Source organism: Piliocolobus tephrosceles, chromosome 11 (genome assembly GCF_002776525.5).
Source record: "Piliocolobus tephrosceles isolate RC106 chromosome 11, ASM277652v3, whole genome shotgun sequence".
NCBI classification, from domain to species: domain Eukaryota; kingdom Metazoa; phylum Chordata; class Mammalia; order Primates; family Cercopithecidae; genus Piliocolobus; species Piliocolobus tephrosceles.
This window is the reverse complement of record NC_045444.1, coordinates 37,106,224-37,123,235: the sequence shown is the minus strand read 5'-3', so window position 1 is coordinate 37,123,235 and position 17,012 is coordinate 37,106,224. Positions and strand designations below refer to the sequence as shown.

The 17,012-nt window shown below is 42.9% G+C and overlaps 1 protein-coding gene across 8 annotated transcripts in view; it reads right to left on the bottom strand.

Moving 5' to 3' along the window:
• Positions 1-6,422, bottom strand: part of RIF1 (replication timing regulatory factor 1) — a 93,403-nt gene extending 86,981 nt beyond the window's left edge. For 2 of the 8 annotated variants that reach the window (XR_002732651.3, XR_002732652.3), the window contains exons 1-4: positions 6,272-6,395; positions 5,780-5,893; positions 4,978-5,056; positions 1,135-1,231 (exon numbers count right to left, since the gene is read on the bottom strand). Coding sequence is in view for 6 of the 8 variants with exons in the window: in XM_023217448.2 (XP_023073216.2) it covers positions 1,135-1,231; positions 4,978-5,056; positions 5,780-5,883 (280 nt within the window). In the remaining 2 variants the exon portion in view is untranslated. Of the gene's footprint in view, positions 1-1,134; positions 1,232-4,977; positions 5,057-5,779 lie in introns of all 8 variants that reach the window. The other 6 variants (XM_023217448.2, XM_023217444.2, XM_031936425.1 and 3 more) reach the window with 4 other exon arrangements.
• Between the last annotated feature and the right edge of the window lie 10,590 nt (positions 6,423-17,012).

Genomic DNA, 17,012 nt, shown 5'->3' with positions numbered 1-17,012 from the left:
CACCAAATCAGACTTTCTTGTGCAATTGAAGTAACTACAGATATCACTGTAGGTTTGAACATACAAGACAATTTTTGGTAAGATGTTTTCAATCTTGCATCTCTGCTCCAAAATGAACAACTCCTGCTTTAGGTTGCTAACACTTCCGTGTATTAAAAAGAGCAAGCAGCGGCTTTTCCCTCAAAAACAGATGGTAACAACTTTGACATCTTTATTCCTAACTTTCCTTCTCTAAAGATAAGAGTTTCCTTTACAATGGAAACCATCTAACTATGCAACAACAGTGCAGACTACTTGAAAACTTGGAAAGCATTAGGTTCTGTGCTTTTATTACCACTTTTAGTTCCAAATTATCCCACATTTATCATTATGTCAAAGAATTTTTCGATTCAGCATATTCCTTAGTGCATATGCCTGGATAAAAATTTCCATTTTTACAGCAATCATGTTTAAATACCCTTTTTATTTTTGTTTGAGACGGAGTTTCACTCCTTTCCCAGGCTGGAGTACAATGGCACCATCTTGGCTCGCTGCAACCTCCGCCTCCCGCGTTGAAGCGATTCTCCTGCCTCAGCCTCCTGAGTCGCTGGGATCACAGGCATGTGCCATAATGCCCGGGTAATTTTTTTTGTATTTTTAGTAAAGATGGGGTTTCTCCATGTTGGCCAGGCTGGTCTCCAACTCCCGACCTTAGGTGATCCACCCGCCTCAGCCTCCCAAAGTGCTGGGATTACAGGTATGAGACACCGCACCCACCCAGCAAATAACCTTCTTTTTTTTTTTGAGACAGTCTCCCTCGCTCTCCCAGTCTGGAGTGCAGTGGCGTGACCTCAGTTCACTGTAAGCTCCGCCTCCTGGGTTCATGCCATTCTCCTGCCTCAGCCTCCCAAGTAGCTGGGACTACAGGCGTCAAATACCCCTTATTTTTATGAGCAAATTTTGTAGTATCAAAGTTAGAGCTACGGGTAGGTGATGATAATCTAAACATACTTTCTTTCTTAAAAGCAAACCTTAAACTACAGGTTCTGAAACTAATCCAGAGATAATAGTACTTTTAACAGCATCAAATTATTTATACTTAAAATTTATACTTTATACTCTAAAAATACTGACAGTCATAAGAAATTTATCTACCTGATAATTCTGAGGTAATTTTGGGATTATACAAGCAAAAGCCCAGGGCTTGTAGAGCAGCACTACTCAGCTCCGAGTTCTGACTGGAAATGTGAGTCTACAAAAACAAAACCACATTTATTACAAACAAGCACAACTGTAAATCAATCTTTAGAAAGCAGAAGTCAATTATAGAACAAACAAATTCATCACATTTTACTCCAACAAATCCTTGAGAATATGCATAAAAAATAAACAAGGAATAAAATCAGAAGGCCATGTGTACAGTTTGGTAAAGAAAGGAGAGGAAACTGGATCAAGATCAACTGAATGAAGATAAAGGATATCTCTACACCTATGAAAGCAAAGAAAAAGAGGTCAACAGATGAAAAATGCTAAAGACATAACAGGCAAAAGGGAGTAAGGCCCCTTCCACTGAGTAAACAAGAGACTCAAATGCAAAAGCTAACATCCTAACTTTAGAGTGGAGTGACATCTCTTCCTCCAAGACTGGGAGAAGGGGTTAGAATGTAACATTTATAAAGTATTTATTATTATCTCAATTAGTAGTTATATAAAACAATTTTTTAAACCTTTATACATAAGAGAATTTCAATCCATGTCAATCTAGAAATTGTTTTTTTTCGGAGACAGTTTCGCTCTTGTTGCCCAGGTTGGAGTGCAATGATGTAATCTCAGCTCACTGCAATAATCTCTCACTGCAACCTCTGCTTCCCAGGTTCAAGAGTAGCTGGAGGCCGGGCGCGGTGGCTCAAACCTGTAATCCCAGCACTTTGGGAGGCCGAGACGGGTGGATCACGAGGTCAGGAGATCGGGACCATCCTGGCTAACACGGTGAAACCCCGTCTCTACTAAAAAACACAAAAAACTAGCCGGGCGACCTGGCGGGCGCCTGTAGTCCCAGCTACTCGGGAGGCTGAGGCAGGAGAATGGCGTAAACCCAGGAGGTGGAGCTTGCAGTGAGCTGAGATCCGGCCACTGCACTCCAGCCTGGGTGGCAGAGCGAGACTCAGTCTCAAAAAAAAAAAAAAAAAAGAGTAGCTGGGATGACAGGCGTGCGCCACCATGCCTGGCTCATTTTTTGTATTTTTAGTAGAGATGGGGGTTTCACTATGTTGGCCAGGCTGGTCTCGAATTCCTGACCTCAGGTGATCCACCTGCCTCAGACCCCCAAAGTGCTGGGATTACAGGCGTGAGCCACCTTGCCTGGCTGTCAATCTAGAATTGAAAGTCCAACTCATACTATTTATGTAAAAGCTATAAAAGGCCAAATCTGTCAAAGAGGATCTCAGTATGTTTACTTTTACCCTGTACCCCATTTCCTTGTACCATTTCCTACTCCAAAGGGATTTACCTTCAAAATCCCCCATATCTATTTGAATCAAATATCCAAGGAATCCTCAACTGTTATTCCTGAGCAGAATAGCAAATGTTAATGGTTAAATATATGAGCAGATACTTCCCTGCAGTGTCTTCTATATTTGCAAAACGAAGCCATAAAATGCAATCCCTAGAGTACAGAATGTAAGGGATATAATACAGCAACCAGGTGTAAGCAACTAAGTGAGGCTTAATACTTTGAGAGCTACTACTATATCTCCTGGATAATAGCTAGTAAATGTCTGTGATTAATTTTCATTAAACGTACTTGAAACTGTTCCTTAACGATAATGTGTCTCATTTTCAAGAATGTTGTGGATTCCTAGACACAATCCTAGTTGAACTCTAAACACAACATAGAAACATGTTTTACTTTACCTGGTACGGTTACTACTCTGAAAGAATTCAATTATCCTTTCATTGCTTAAAATTGCTATTGTCCTATTATCAACCTTCCACGTGCATGCAAATAATTTCAGGTACAAATCCTATTTACAAACAATGCAACTTGACTCAAAATGTATGCAATAAGGCTGGGCACAGTGGCCAACCAACATGGAGAAACCCCGTCCCTACTAAAAATACGAAAAACAATTAGCCGGGCATGGTGGCGTATGCCTGTAATCCCAGCTACTTGGGAGGCTGAGGCAGGAGAACAGCTTGAACCCGGGAGGTGTTCAAGCCACTGCACTCCAGCCTGGGCAACAAGAGCAAAACTCCATCCCTCCCCCCCAAAAAAAAACCAAAAAAAAATATGCAATAGAGTTCCTGATCCTATAAATGCTCAATATACGAAAGTGCATGTCTTTACATCGAATTACAACAATGTGGAATATGACAATAAAGAAAATGGAATAAACACCGATGTTAAGTAACTAGCATACAATAAAGTTTCTGCTTATACAAAAAATGTTGATGACTATGACAACACCAAGAGTAGGCAGTATCTCTAATACTTAGCCAAAAATCACGTTAAAATGTACAATACGTGTCTGGAAGAAACACTTCTTTAAAGGCATATGGCTGGGCACAGTGGCTCGCACCTGTAATCCCAGCACTTTGGGAGGCCAAGGCGGGCAGATCACCTGAGGTCAGGAGTTCAAGACCAGCCTGGTCAACATGATGAAACCCCATCTCTACTAAAAGTATTAGCCAGACGTGGTGAGGGCATGACTGTAATCCCAGCTACTCAGGAGGCTGAGGCAGGAGAATCACTTGAACATGGGAGGCAGAGGTTGCAGTGAGCTGAGATTGTGAAACTGCACTCCAGCATGGGTGACACAGCAAGACTCTGTCTCAAACAAACAAAAAGCATAAAAGTTGGGCATGGTGGCACCTACTTGTAATCTCAGTTACTAAGGAGGCTGAGGTGGGAGGACCGTTTGGATCCAGGAGTTCGAGACTGGCTTAGGCAACCTATCAAGATCCCCACCTCAATTTTAATAATTAAAAACAAAAATAAAAGCACAAGAACAAGGTCATAATAAAAACACAAAAAATATTTTTTAAAAAAGGAACAAGGTCATAAAAATAAGAACTCAAAGAAACGTTGGAGATAAAGTTCAACTTTTTCATTCTAAAAACAAGAAAATTTAAAAGATGTTAAGGATGGTCAGGAAGCCACTGAGTAGGCAAGTGAAGACACGAACACAGGTCCATATGTATGATGTCAAACATCATTTCCCTAAAGCAAAAAAGATAACAGTTGTAGCAAAAACTGAGGGTGAATGAGGAAAAAGAAATTAATGCTACCTACAGAGTAGACCAAAGACAACTGTAATTTTAAAATCACTTATTTAGATGTAGATTCCCAAAGGAAAGAAAACAGGTTAATCTCTGATCACTGCTTTCAAGAGCACAAACTCAGATTCAAGTGCCCGTAGGCAACTTAGGCAAATTTAATTAATTTCTTCACCTGCAAAGTGATCATTAAGAAATAATCTCATGGAACTATGGAGAGTTAAGTGATAAAGCATGTAAGGTAATTAAGAAAGTACCTGAGAAGCTTTAAGTAACAATAAAGAGTATTATAATCAGTATTACTACTGTTGTATTTTAGATTCAAAGCTTTTGAGTCAACCGGCAAAACTTTTAAAAACCACCAAAAGTGGCTCAGCAAGGTGGCTCACGCCTGTAAAAGTAATCTCAACACTTTGGGAGGCCGAGGAAGGAGGATCACCTGAGGTCGGGAGTTTGAGACCAGCCTGACCAATATGGAGAAACCCCTTCTCTACTAAAAATACAAAATTAGCCGGGGTGGTGACCGATGCCTGTAGTCCCAGCTATTCAGGAGGCTGAGGCCGGAGAACCGCTTGAACCAGAAAAGCAGAGGTTTCAGTGAGCCAAGCCGAGCCACTGCACTCTCGTCTGGGCAACAGGAGTGAAACTCCACCGCAAAACAACAACAACAACAACAAAACAAACTACCAAAAGTGAAAAACTATTTAACAAACAGATATATACCTTTAAAACTTTGTACAGCCGAGGAAGCTTTTTCTCGATTTCTATAATTACTTCTTTTCCTTCTTCTCCAGTCATTCGACTTAAAAAGCAGGAAGAACACAAGTTTAGATAGTTGACAGGAAAAAAAAAAACCTCCCTAAAATACATGCACAATCTTTTTTAAAATTACTTTCTAACTCTTGTAAATGAATTGACCCAGTAGGTAAGGTCCTTAGGGGCATATAGAATACATAATGCAATATATATCAGAAATGAAAGTAGAAATACCCTCAGAATTTTACATCCGTTACACGCAAGTTGTGACAGCCTGACTCCAAAAAGACAGAACGGGGATCCCTATCCCTGGTTACTAACGATTTACTAAGCCTTTACAAAAGGTTTTACAAAAGTTTAGTACATTTCTATGAAAATTACTTTGAAGCATTTTGCAATTAATAAAAATCAGTTTATTGCTATTAAAAACAAAACTCTGGGTAGCCACATTTTCCCAACACATCAGAGGTTTACACTGAAAACCCCTCCTCCAACAACTACTTCCAAGCGAAACTTTTAAAAACCCCTCGCTTGCAAAACACGCGCAAGCTCCCTCGTTCCAAACACCTCAAGCGCATCAGCAGCAGTACCCGAGAACGTCACCTAGGATACATCTCCCCCGCCCCTCAACGCGTCCGCGACTCGGGTGTCCTCACATTTGCCAGACTTCTAGAACTCACAATCATTCTACGCGCCCCTCCCAAACACCTTCTTTCTCCCCACTCTAGAGCGCTCCCCCCACCCAGCAACGCCCCGTGGCGGACCTCACCTGGTCAGAGTCAGGTAAGCGTCAGTCTGCCCTCCATGGGAGGCAGAAGGGTCTTCCAAAGTCTCCAACAGCGGCGCGAGGGGGCTCTGACCCCTGGCCGTCATGTCGGCCACCCTGAGGCCCGAACCGGAAGAGGAGAAAATCCAGTGACCGATGGAAACAGCCCCGCGGCAGCCGTGTGAGTCCGGCCCTCACACCCGCACGCCCGCCCCGGCCTCACAACCACGCCGAGTCTGCACCCCAGGCCTCCGAAGCACCAAACCCCAGCGCGAACCTCCTCCGGCGCCCGGCACCAGGAACCTGAGGCCACGCCACATTCGGGCCTGGGCCTGCTCCCGCCACCACTTTCCCGGGCAGCTTTCAACAGAGGGAGGAGATCTGCAGAGGGCGGGAGAAGCCCGGGGAACGAGGCATCTCGCCGCGAGAGGGCGGAGGGTGGGCAGACTAAGGGCTCCCCGCGGCCTATCACTGTGACCCCGATATTTATCCCACCTAGGAAGATCAGGACAAGGTCCTCTCCGCCTCTGCCCCTCAGCACCCGGACGCTGCCAGAGCTCGACTTTCCCTGCTCCGGCTGTTTACTCACGCGTGCGGCGCTCTCCCTCCTAGACCAAGATGGCGGCGGGGCGGGCCCAGGAGTGCGCGGGAGTAGGTTAGGCCTGGCGGGAGAAGTTCGAGCCAATCCAACAGTCAGCGGCGCACTGGAGTTATCGATCGACTCCCTTCCCATCAGTTCCCTGCCCAGCTGCGGTGTCTCGCCCCTCTGGTCAGCATCAGGTGGTAGTGTTTTGCCTAAGGCGAGAGACTTGAAATTCAAAATGTGACTTAATTGCGCACACTCACTAGACTGAACTTAGTGGACCTTCAGACTAAGTGTTCAAACTCCAAGTCCAGTGCTTGTTGAAGTTTTAGCTACAAATCAGTTAGCAAAAGGAGATAACGTACTGTTAGGTTTAAGACTAAGACCTGGCCGGGCGCAGTGGCTCACACCTGTAATCCAAGCACTTTGGGAGGCCGAGGTGGGCGGGTCACCTGAGGTCAGGAGTTCGAGACTGGCCTGGCCAACACACGGTGAAAGCCCGTCTCTACTTAAAAAAACAAAAAAATACAAAAATTAGCTGGGTGTGGTGGCGCACGCCTGTAGTCCCAGCCACTTGGAAAGCTGAGGCAGGAGAATCGCTTGAACCCGGGAGGCGGAGGTTGCAGTGAGCCGAGATCACGCCACTGCACTCCAGCCTGAGCGACAGAGTAAGAGTAAGACTCCGTCTCTCAAAAAAAAAAAAAAAAAAAAAAAAAGAGCTGTATCTCAAGAAGGTCTAGATTCCAGCTCTGGTTCCATGTGACTTTAGCAAGTTAGTTAACCTATGCCTCAATTTCCTCCTCTATAAAACAGGGCTTTTAATAGGTGAAGTGAGAAAAGGTTTGAGAGGCCAATGGTTCTGAAGTCTTAAGCGTACATAACAATGGCCTGGGGATATTCGTTATTAAACTGCAGCTTCCTGGGCCCCGCCTTTATGCATTGTAATTCAGTAGATTTAGGTAGCTCCCGAGGATGTACATTCTTCTCTTAGGCCCCTGGGGGGGAGGCGGGGTGGAAGGGTGGGATTTGGCCGGGGCTTCTTCCCTAGAGAAACTTCGGTAAACACAATGACAGTCATTTATCCTTATTGTTAATATGCTGCTCCCCTTTTCTTTTTCTTTTTTTTTTTTTTGAGACGGAGCCTCGTTCTTTCGCCCATGCTGGAGTGCAGTAGGCGATCTAGGCTCACTGCAACCTCTGCCTCCAGGGCTCAAGCGAGTCTCTGCCTCAGCCTCCGGAGCAGCTGGGATTACAGACGCCTGCCACCACACCCAGCTAATTTTTGTATTTTTAGTAGAGAAGGAGTTTCACCATCTTGGCAGTGCTGGTCTCAAACTCCTCACCTCGTGACCCGCCCGCCTCAGCCTCCCAAAGTGCTGAGATTACAGACGAGCCACCGTGCCGGACTGTGTGTGGTTTTTTTATTGTCTGCCTCTACCCATTGGAATATAAATTCTGTGAGAACAGGGATTTTGCTTTTTTTTTTTTTTTTTTCATAATTTCCCGTTTATAATTAAAGGACTGGGGGGGGAGTCATGTTGCTTGTATTTCTTTCATATGTATGGTTCTTTGATCTTCCAAAAATGTTATGTTTTAAATTTTATTATTTTTAAAGACAAGGCCTTGCTCTGTTGCCTGGGCTGGAGTGCAGTTGGTGGTGTGATCATGACTTACTGCAGCCCTGAACTTCTTGGGTTCAGATGATTCTCCTGCCTCAGCCTTGTAAGTAGCTCAAAAATGTTATGTAAGATTTTATCATTGTCATTCCTGTGCCTAAAATACTCTGGCCATTCCCATCAGCAACAGGATGGATTTCAAAACTTTTGACATAACATGCAAGCCTATCATGATTGGGCCACTGCTCGTTCTTCATCTCCAGATTACTCCCACTTCATCAGATTCTGAACAGTTTGCTAAGATCTCCAGCTTCTCTGTGTCTTTGAAGACTTTTATTTACAGCATATATTTAGAACATTAATTACCTTCTTCAAGAGTAATATATAAGAGTCAGGTGGTTCACACCTATAATCCCAACACTTTTCAAGGCTGAGGCAAGTGGATCACCTGAGGTTAGTTCAAGACCAGCCTGGCTAATATGGTGAAACCCCTTCTCTACTAAAAACACAAAAATCAGCCGGGCGTGGTGGTGCACGCCTATAATCCCAGCTACTCAGGAGGCTGAGGCAGGAGAATCGCTTGAACCTGGGAGGCGGATTCAAGCCAAGATTGCGCCACTGCATTCCAGCCCGGGCAACAGAGCGAGACTGTCTTTAAAAAAAAAAAAAAAAGAGTCAACTAAAATCACATCTTTTTGTGAAATCTTTCCGTCATCTACTCTCCAACCATACACATTCTCTTCATGGAGAATTAAATGCTCCTGCCTCCCTGCTATCATGCTATTGATCTGATAAAATGAGTATCTCATTAATTTATTGTTGTTTGGTGGTAGGTGTTTGAGTGCAGTGGCAGTGGCGGAGTTGACAGGTAGCCTGAGGGGGATTAGTTCCATCTGTAATCTCATCTCATCAGTGCCCCTCCCTGGCATTTGACATTTTCTCAATCTGATCTAGAGTGCTAAGGGATTACAGAATGAAAACAAATACCCTTCCCCACCCAGACCCCTCTTCACACACCCTTACAACTTGGTTGCTACCCCAAAACTTCTCTTTTATAGAAATTCCATATAAATTTCTATAGAAATGTTTATAGCTACCCTCCTGGATCTGCTACCTTTGGGCAATAAATTCATAGTACCTAGCACTCAATAAATATAATTTGAAATAATTTGTTCATATATTAATTCATCCATCCTTTCATCCATTCATCCAACTAGTACACAATTTCTATCTTTCCCTAAATCCTACATCTCTTCTCCCCAGATCATCTTCCCTTTCTAGACGAAGAGCCTTATATCTGCAATCCAATATTCCTTTCTAACTTCCTCATTCATGTTTTTTTGTTTTGTTTTGTTTTGTTTTGAGACAGAGACTTGCTCTGTCACCCAGGCTGGAATGCAGTGGTGCAAACATGGCTTACTACAGCCTCTACCTCCTGGGCTCAAGTGATCCTCCCACCTCAGCCTCTTAAGTAGTTGGGACTACAGGCATGTACCACTATGCCTGGTTAATGTTTATTTTTTGTAGAGATGAGGTCTTGCTATGTTGCCCAGACTGGTCTCAAACTCCTGGGATCAAGCAATTCTCCCACCTTAACCTTTCAAAGTGCTGAGGTTATAGTCGTGAACCACCATGCCCAGCCACATTAAGCACACATTACTCAGCAAACATGAAGCCTAGGCCGGGCGCGGTGGCTCAAGCCTGTAATCCCAGCACTTTGGGAGGCCGAGACGGGCGGATCACGAGCTCAGGAGATCGAGACCATCCTGGCTAACATGGTGAAACCCCGTCTCTACTAAAAAATACAAAAAACTAGTCGGGCGAGGTGGCGGGCGCCTGTAGTCCCAGCTACTCGGGAGGCTGAGGCAGGAGAATGGCGTAAACCTGGGAGGCGGAGCTTGCAGTGAGCTGAGATCCAGTCACTGCACTCCAGCCCGGGCGACAGAGCGAGACTCTGTCTCAAAAAAAAAAAAAAAAAAAAAACATGAAGCCTATAATCTATATCTATCAATGACTCCTTTCTCTTACTTGTCCCCAGTGGTCCTAATGATTCTCCCTTCTCAATAATTCTTAGATCTGCCCACTAATGTGTGTCTAAAAATCTCAATTTATAGCCTAAATACACCTAAACATATTATTTCAGGGCTAGAACATTGCTTTTTTTTTTTTTTTAAACTTTTTATTGAGTGCCTGGTACCATACATGCATTATCTTTCTTTTTTTTTCTCTCTCTCTTTTCAAGGCAGAGGCTTGCTCTGTTGCCCAGGCTGGAGTGCAGTGATGCAATCTCAGCTCACTGCAACCTCAAATGTTGCAGTGTTGAAGTGATTCTCATGCCTCAGCCACCCAAATAGCTGGAATTTCAGGTGTGCACCACCATACCCAGCTAATGTTTGTATTTTTATCAGAGACGGGGTTTCATCATGTTGACCAGGCTGATCTGGAACACTTGACTTCAAGTGTTGGCCTCCCAAACTGTTGGGATTACAGGCGAAAGCCACCACATCCAGTCCATACAAGCATTATCTCATTTATTTCTCACAATAGTTCTAAGATGAATTACTTTCCTGGATTTATAAATAAGCCATGTAAAGCTTAGAGAGTAAATTAAAACAGAGAACTTCATTCTAGCCATGTGTAACAACAAGTCTACTTAAACTACTTTCATTCATCAAAATGTAGTGAGCTCTACCCTGCACAAGGCACTGTGGTAAAATGGCTTTCATGATAGACTTATTACTGAATCTTGTAAGAAAAATAAAGTGTAAAGTCCTATGGGAGCCCACTATGTAAAGGGCTCATATAGTAATTCATTTAGTAAAATCAAGTGTTCATCTGCAATCCAAATTATTGTAGTAAATGCAATGACCTCAGCTTTGAATCAAAGAAATGAGTGTTTACTCGCTGTGCCACTGTGTGACTTGAGGTCCTCCAGAAAAATACTCAAAATTACCACATCTTCATCAGTAAAATTAGAAGACTATACTTACATCAAAGTTCAATGCTTAGCACAAATCTTGGCACATAATAGGCATTTAATAAGTATTTATTAAGTGAATACATGAATACATTGTATTAATTTAAAATTTCTTAATTCTTTTCTAAAATACAATTAGTTTAATTCTTACCATTTAAAAATTGTGCAGAATTACATAAAAATCAACTGAAGGCCGGGCACAGTGGCTCATGCTTGTAATCTCAGCACTTTGGGAGGCCAAAGTGGGCGGATCATGAGGTCAGGAGATCAAGACCATCCTGCCCAATATGGTGAAACCCATCTCTACTAAAAATACAAAAATTAGCTGGGTATAGTGGCAAGTGCCTGTAATCCCAGCTACTTGGGAGGCTGAGGCACTAGAATTGCTTGAACCCGGGAGGCGGAGGTTGCAGTGAGCTGAGATCACACCACTGCACTCCAGCCTGGTCGACAGAGTGAGACTCCGCCTCAAAAACAAAAAAAAAACTCGATATGGATTAAAGACTTAAACATAAGACCTGAAACTATAAAACTACTAAAAAAAAAAAACCAATGGAAAAACTTCTTGACATTGGTCTGGGTCTGGGCAATGATTTTTTGGATTTCACTCCAAAAGCCTAGACAACAAAAGCAAAAATAGACAAATGGGATTACATCAAACTATAAATCTTCTGCTCAGCAAAGGAAACAATCAGCAGAGTAAAGAGATAACCTATGGAATGGGAGAATGTATTGCAAACCACACATCTGGTAAGGGTCAATATCCAAAATATTTAAGGAACTCAAATAACTCAGTAGCAAGAAAACAATGTGATTTAAAAATGGGCAAAGGACCTAAATAGACATTTCTCAAAAGAAGACATACAAATGTTGAAGTTATATGAAAACATTTTCAACATTGATAATCATTCAGGAAAAGCAAATCAAAACCACAATGAGATATCACCTCACACCTGTCAGAATGACTATTATCCAAACGACAGGAGATAACAAATGTTGGTGAGGATGTGGAGAAAAGGGAAATGTTGAACACTGTTGGTGTAAATTAGTACAGCCATTATGGGAAACTAAAGGGTCCTCAAAAAACTAAAAATAGCATTACCATATGATCTAGCAACCCCATTGCTGGGTATTTACCCAAAAGGCTTGAACTCATCAGTATGTCTCTTCATAAGTATGTTGATGAGATGTCTGCCGTCCTCTGTGCATTGCAGCACTATTCACAATAGTTAAATTATGGAATCAACCAGTGTTCATCAATAGATGAATGGATAAATAAAATGGAATATTATTCATTCTACACAATGAAATATTATTCAGTCTTTAAAAAGCAGGAAACTGTTTGATTTGTGATAACTTGAATGGAGTTGGTGAACAATATGCTAAGTGAAATAAGTCGAGCACAGTGACTCATGCCTGTAATACCAGCACTTTGGGAGGCCGAGGCAGGTGGATCACCTGAGGTCAGGAGTTTGAGACCAGCCTGGCCAACATGGTGAAACCCCATCTCTACTACAAATAGAAAAATTAGCCAGGTGTGGTGGCATGCACCTTTAATTCCAGCTACTTGCGAGGCTGAGGCAGGAGAATTGCCTAAACCCAGGAGACAGAGGTTGGAGTGAGCTTATATTGCACCATTGTACTCCAGCCTGGGCGACAGACAAAGCAAGACTCTGTTTCAAAAAAAAAAAAAAAGAAGAAAGAAAGAAAAGAAAATACCACATTTTCTCGTTTATCTACGGAATCTAAAACCATCAAACTCAGCAGAGAGTAGAGTGGTGGTTATCTGAGACTGGGGGTTAGGGGATAGGAGAAGATAGGTCAAAGTGTACAAAGTCTCATATAGGAGTAATACATTTGCTTTTGAGAACTATGAAGGAATATATTTAATAATAATGTATTGTACATTTAAAAATTGCTAAGAGAGTAAACTTTAAATGTTCCCACCACAAAAAACAGTAAGTATTTGAGGTGATGGGTATGTTAATTATCTTTATTCAGTTAGTTCACATTGCATTCACAAATTATAACATCACTTTGTACCCCGTAAATATATACAATTATAATTTGTCAATTTCGGGAAAAAAAAATTTTTTTTCTTTTTTGAGACAGAGTCTCTCACTGCTGCCCAGGCTGTAGTGGTGCCATCTTGGCTCACTGCAACCTCTGCCTCCCGGATTCAAGCAATTCTCCTGCCTCAGCCTCCTGAGTAGCTGGGATTACAGGCCCACCCTTATGCCTGGCTAATCTTTATATTTTTAGTAGAGATGGGATTTCACCATGTTGACCAGGCTGGTCTCGAACTCCTGACCTCATGATTTGCCCGCCTCCGCCCCCCAAAGTGCTGGGATTACAGACGTGAGCCACCGCACCCGGCCTAGGACAATATTTTTTAAGCCACACATACACAAATAGCATACTACTGACAAATCCTGCACTAAGAAGTTTGAAAGAACTTTATTTTCTGTTACGATTTAGGTATAATGGGAAAAATATCTTTTTAATCCCATGGCATGATAAAATTTGTGTTCTGTTCATTTTTATTTCTACCTGACAATCCATCAACAATAATTATATGTTACTCACAGTAGGTGAAGTGAGTGTTTTATGAGAAATTATGAGCCACAAATAATTTGTTATTCACTCCAGCACTCATAGATGCAATGTTGTCCAAGAATAATCTTTGCTTCACGGCGGGGCCCAGTGGCTCATGCCTGTAATCCTAGCACTTTGAGAGGCCGAGGTGGGTGGAAAACTGGAGGTCAGGAGTTTGAGACCAGCCTGGTCAACATGGCGAAACTCCATCTCTAATTTTTTTTTTTCCTTTTTGAGACGGAGTCTCTCTCTGTAGCCCAGGTTGGAGTGTAGTGGCGTGATCTCGGCTCACTGCAAGCTCTGCCTCCCGGGTTCACGCCATTCTCCTGCTTCAGCCTCCCGAGTAGCTGGAACTACAGGCGTCCACCACCACGCCCAACTAATTTTTTGCATTTTTAGTAGAGATGGGGTTTCACCGTGTTAGCCAGGATGGTCTCGATCTCCTGACCTCGTGATCCCCCCACCTCGGCCTCCCAAAGTGCTTGGATTATAGGCATGAGCCACCACACCTGGCCTCCATCTCTAATCTCTACTAAAAATACAAAGATTAGCTGGGCATGGTGGCACGCACCTATAACCCCAGCTACTTGGGAGGCTGAGGCAGGAGAATCGCTTGAACCTGGGAGGCAGAGGTCGCAGTGAGCCAAGGTAGTGTGACTGCAGTCCAGCCTGGGCAACAGAGTGAGACTCTGTCTAAAACAAACAAACAACAACAACAACAAAAGTAATAGATGAAAAAACATTTTTATGATTATTTCATCCAATCACTAGTTCATATATAATGAATATACATAGCTAATAACATGCCTTATGACTAGCATGAAATTGTCTATCCTTACTTAAATTTCACAGTGTCATCAAATTGTACTAACTGGCCAGGCATGGTGGTTCACGCCTGTCATCTCAGCACTTTGGGAGGCTGAGGCAGGCAAATGATTTGAGGTCAGGAGTTCCAGATCAGCTTGTCCAGCATGGTGAAACCCCTTCTCTACTAAAAACACAAAAATATGCCGGGCACAATGACGCACGCCTGTAATCCCAGCACTTTGGGAGGCCAAGGAGGGCAGATCACCTGAGGTCAAGAGCTTAAGACCAGCCTGGCCAACATGGTGAAACCCCATTTCTACAAAAACACAAAAATTAGCTGGGCATGATGGCAGGTGCCTGTAATCCCAGCTACTCGGGAGGCTGAGGTGGGAGAATGACTTGAACCCAGGAGGCAGAGGTTGCAGTGAGCTGAGATCACACCATCGCACTCCAGCCTGGGTGAGTGACAGAGCGAGACTCCATCTCAATCAATCAATCAATCAATCAATAAATAAATAAATAAATAAATACACAAAAATTATCTGGGCATGGTGGAGCACACCTGTAGTCCCAACTACTCAGGAGGCTGAGGCAGGAGAATCGCTTAAACCCAGGAGGCAGAGGTTGCAGAGCTGAGATGGTGCCACTGCACTCCAGCCTGGGCAACAGAACGAGACACCATCTCATAAAATAAAAAATAAATAAATAAAAATAAATAATATTACTTAGGCACAGTGGCTCATGCCTGTAATCCCACCACTTTGAGAAGCTGAGGTGGGCAGATTGCTTGAGTTCAAGAGTTCAAGACCAGACTGGCCAACATGGTGAAACCCCGTCTTGTCTCTACTAAAAATACAAAAATTAACTGGGTGTGGTGGCCAGTGCCTGTAATTCCAGCTACTTGGGAGGCTGAGGCAGAGAATTGTTTGAACCTGGGAAGTGAAGGATGCAGTGAGCTGAGATCATGCCACTGCACTCTAGCCTGGGCAACAGAGTGAGACTCTATCTGAAAAGAAAAAAAAAAAATTAATAAATTTTATTAACCAAGGAGAGCTTTAATCCTTTAACAGACCAAAGGCCTTATCCAGACAAAGTTTCACTCTTTCCATTGAGTTGGGCAGGGAGTTCCTATCATTTATGGCCAAACTACTTTTTAGGTGCGAAAATTGAGTCCTCTTGAGTTTATAGTGTAATGACTAAACCTGGAGCTTGACTGAGGTTTGAATCCTGGCTCTACCACTTATTAGCTATGGGACTAATGTGTGACTCTGGCAAGTTGCTTGACCTCTTATGCCCCAGTTTCCATTCTGTAAAATGGGGGTAGTTGCACTAACCTCATAGGCTTGTGAAGAGTATGTAAGTTAATACGTACATGGAATTTGCTAAGAACAATGAGTGGGCATGTGCTATAAATCTTCAGGAAAGTGTTAGCCATTCAAACATTGTTTCTTGGGTTTAAATAGAACAACACATTTCAAAACCACAAATCCTTCTAAATAAAGAAGCATTTTTCAGGCTGGGTGCAGTGACTCATGCCTGTAATCCCAACACTTTGGGAGGTTGAGGCAGGCAGATCACAAGCTCAGGAGTTCGAGACCAGCCTGGCCAACATGGTGAAACCCTGTCTCTACTAAAAATACAAAATTTAGCCGGGCATGGTGGCGGGCACCTGTAATCCCAGCTACTCTGGAGGCTGAGGCAGGAGAATCGCTTGAACCCAGGAGATGGAGGTTGCAGTGAACCGAGATGGCACCACTGCACTCCACCCTGGGCGACAGAGTGGGACTCCATCTAAAAAATAAATAAATAAAAATTTAAAAAATAATAAGCACTTTTCCATTGAAACGGGTTTCCTAGACCACATTAAAAATATGGGACACTCATGCCTGTAATCCCAGCACTTTGGGAGGCTGAGTCGGAAGGATTGCTCGAGCTCAGGAGTTTGAGACCAGCCTGGACAACATAACAATACCCTGCCTTTTTTTTTGAGACGAAGTCTTGCCCTGAAGTCCACGATAGAGTGCAGTGGCATGATCTCAGTTCATTGCAACCTCTGCCTCCTGGGTTCAAGCGATTCTCCTGACTCAGCCTCCCGAGTAGCTGGGATTATAGGCACGTACCACCATGCCTGGATAATTTTTGTATTTTTAGTAGAGACAGGGTTTCACCATGTTAGTCTTGAACTCCTGACCTCAGATGATAGGCCCGCCTTGGCCTCCCAAAATGCTGGGATTATAGGTGTGAGCCACCATGCCTGGCCTTCCCTGTCTCTTAAAAAAAGGGACTACAACCTATCAGTAATAATTTAATGTTATATTTCTGAAAGTGTGGTTCTGGGATCATTGCATCAGAAAATCCCAGGTTAGCTTCTTTATTTGTAAATATCTGGACCATACCTCTAAGGGTAAGCCTACTAATCTACATTTTTGATATGCAGTCTAGATTATTCTTGTCAGCACCAAAGTTTGAGATTCCTACTATGTTCAAGGCACAAATTTTCTATAACTTTGATAAGATAGTTCAACTATTAAATTTATTTGTAATTGGAATACAAATATCAATTTCTAAAAGAACCCAACTATGTATGGCACAAATTCTTTGTCTCCATCTAAAATATATTCATGGAGAGAAAACAAAAATTTTCAGAAGTTCAAGAGC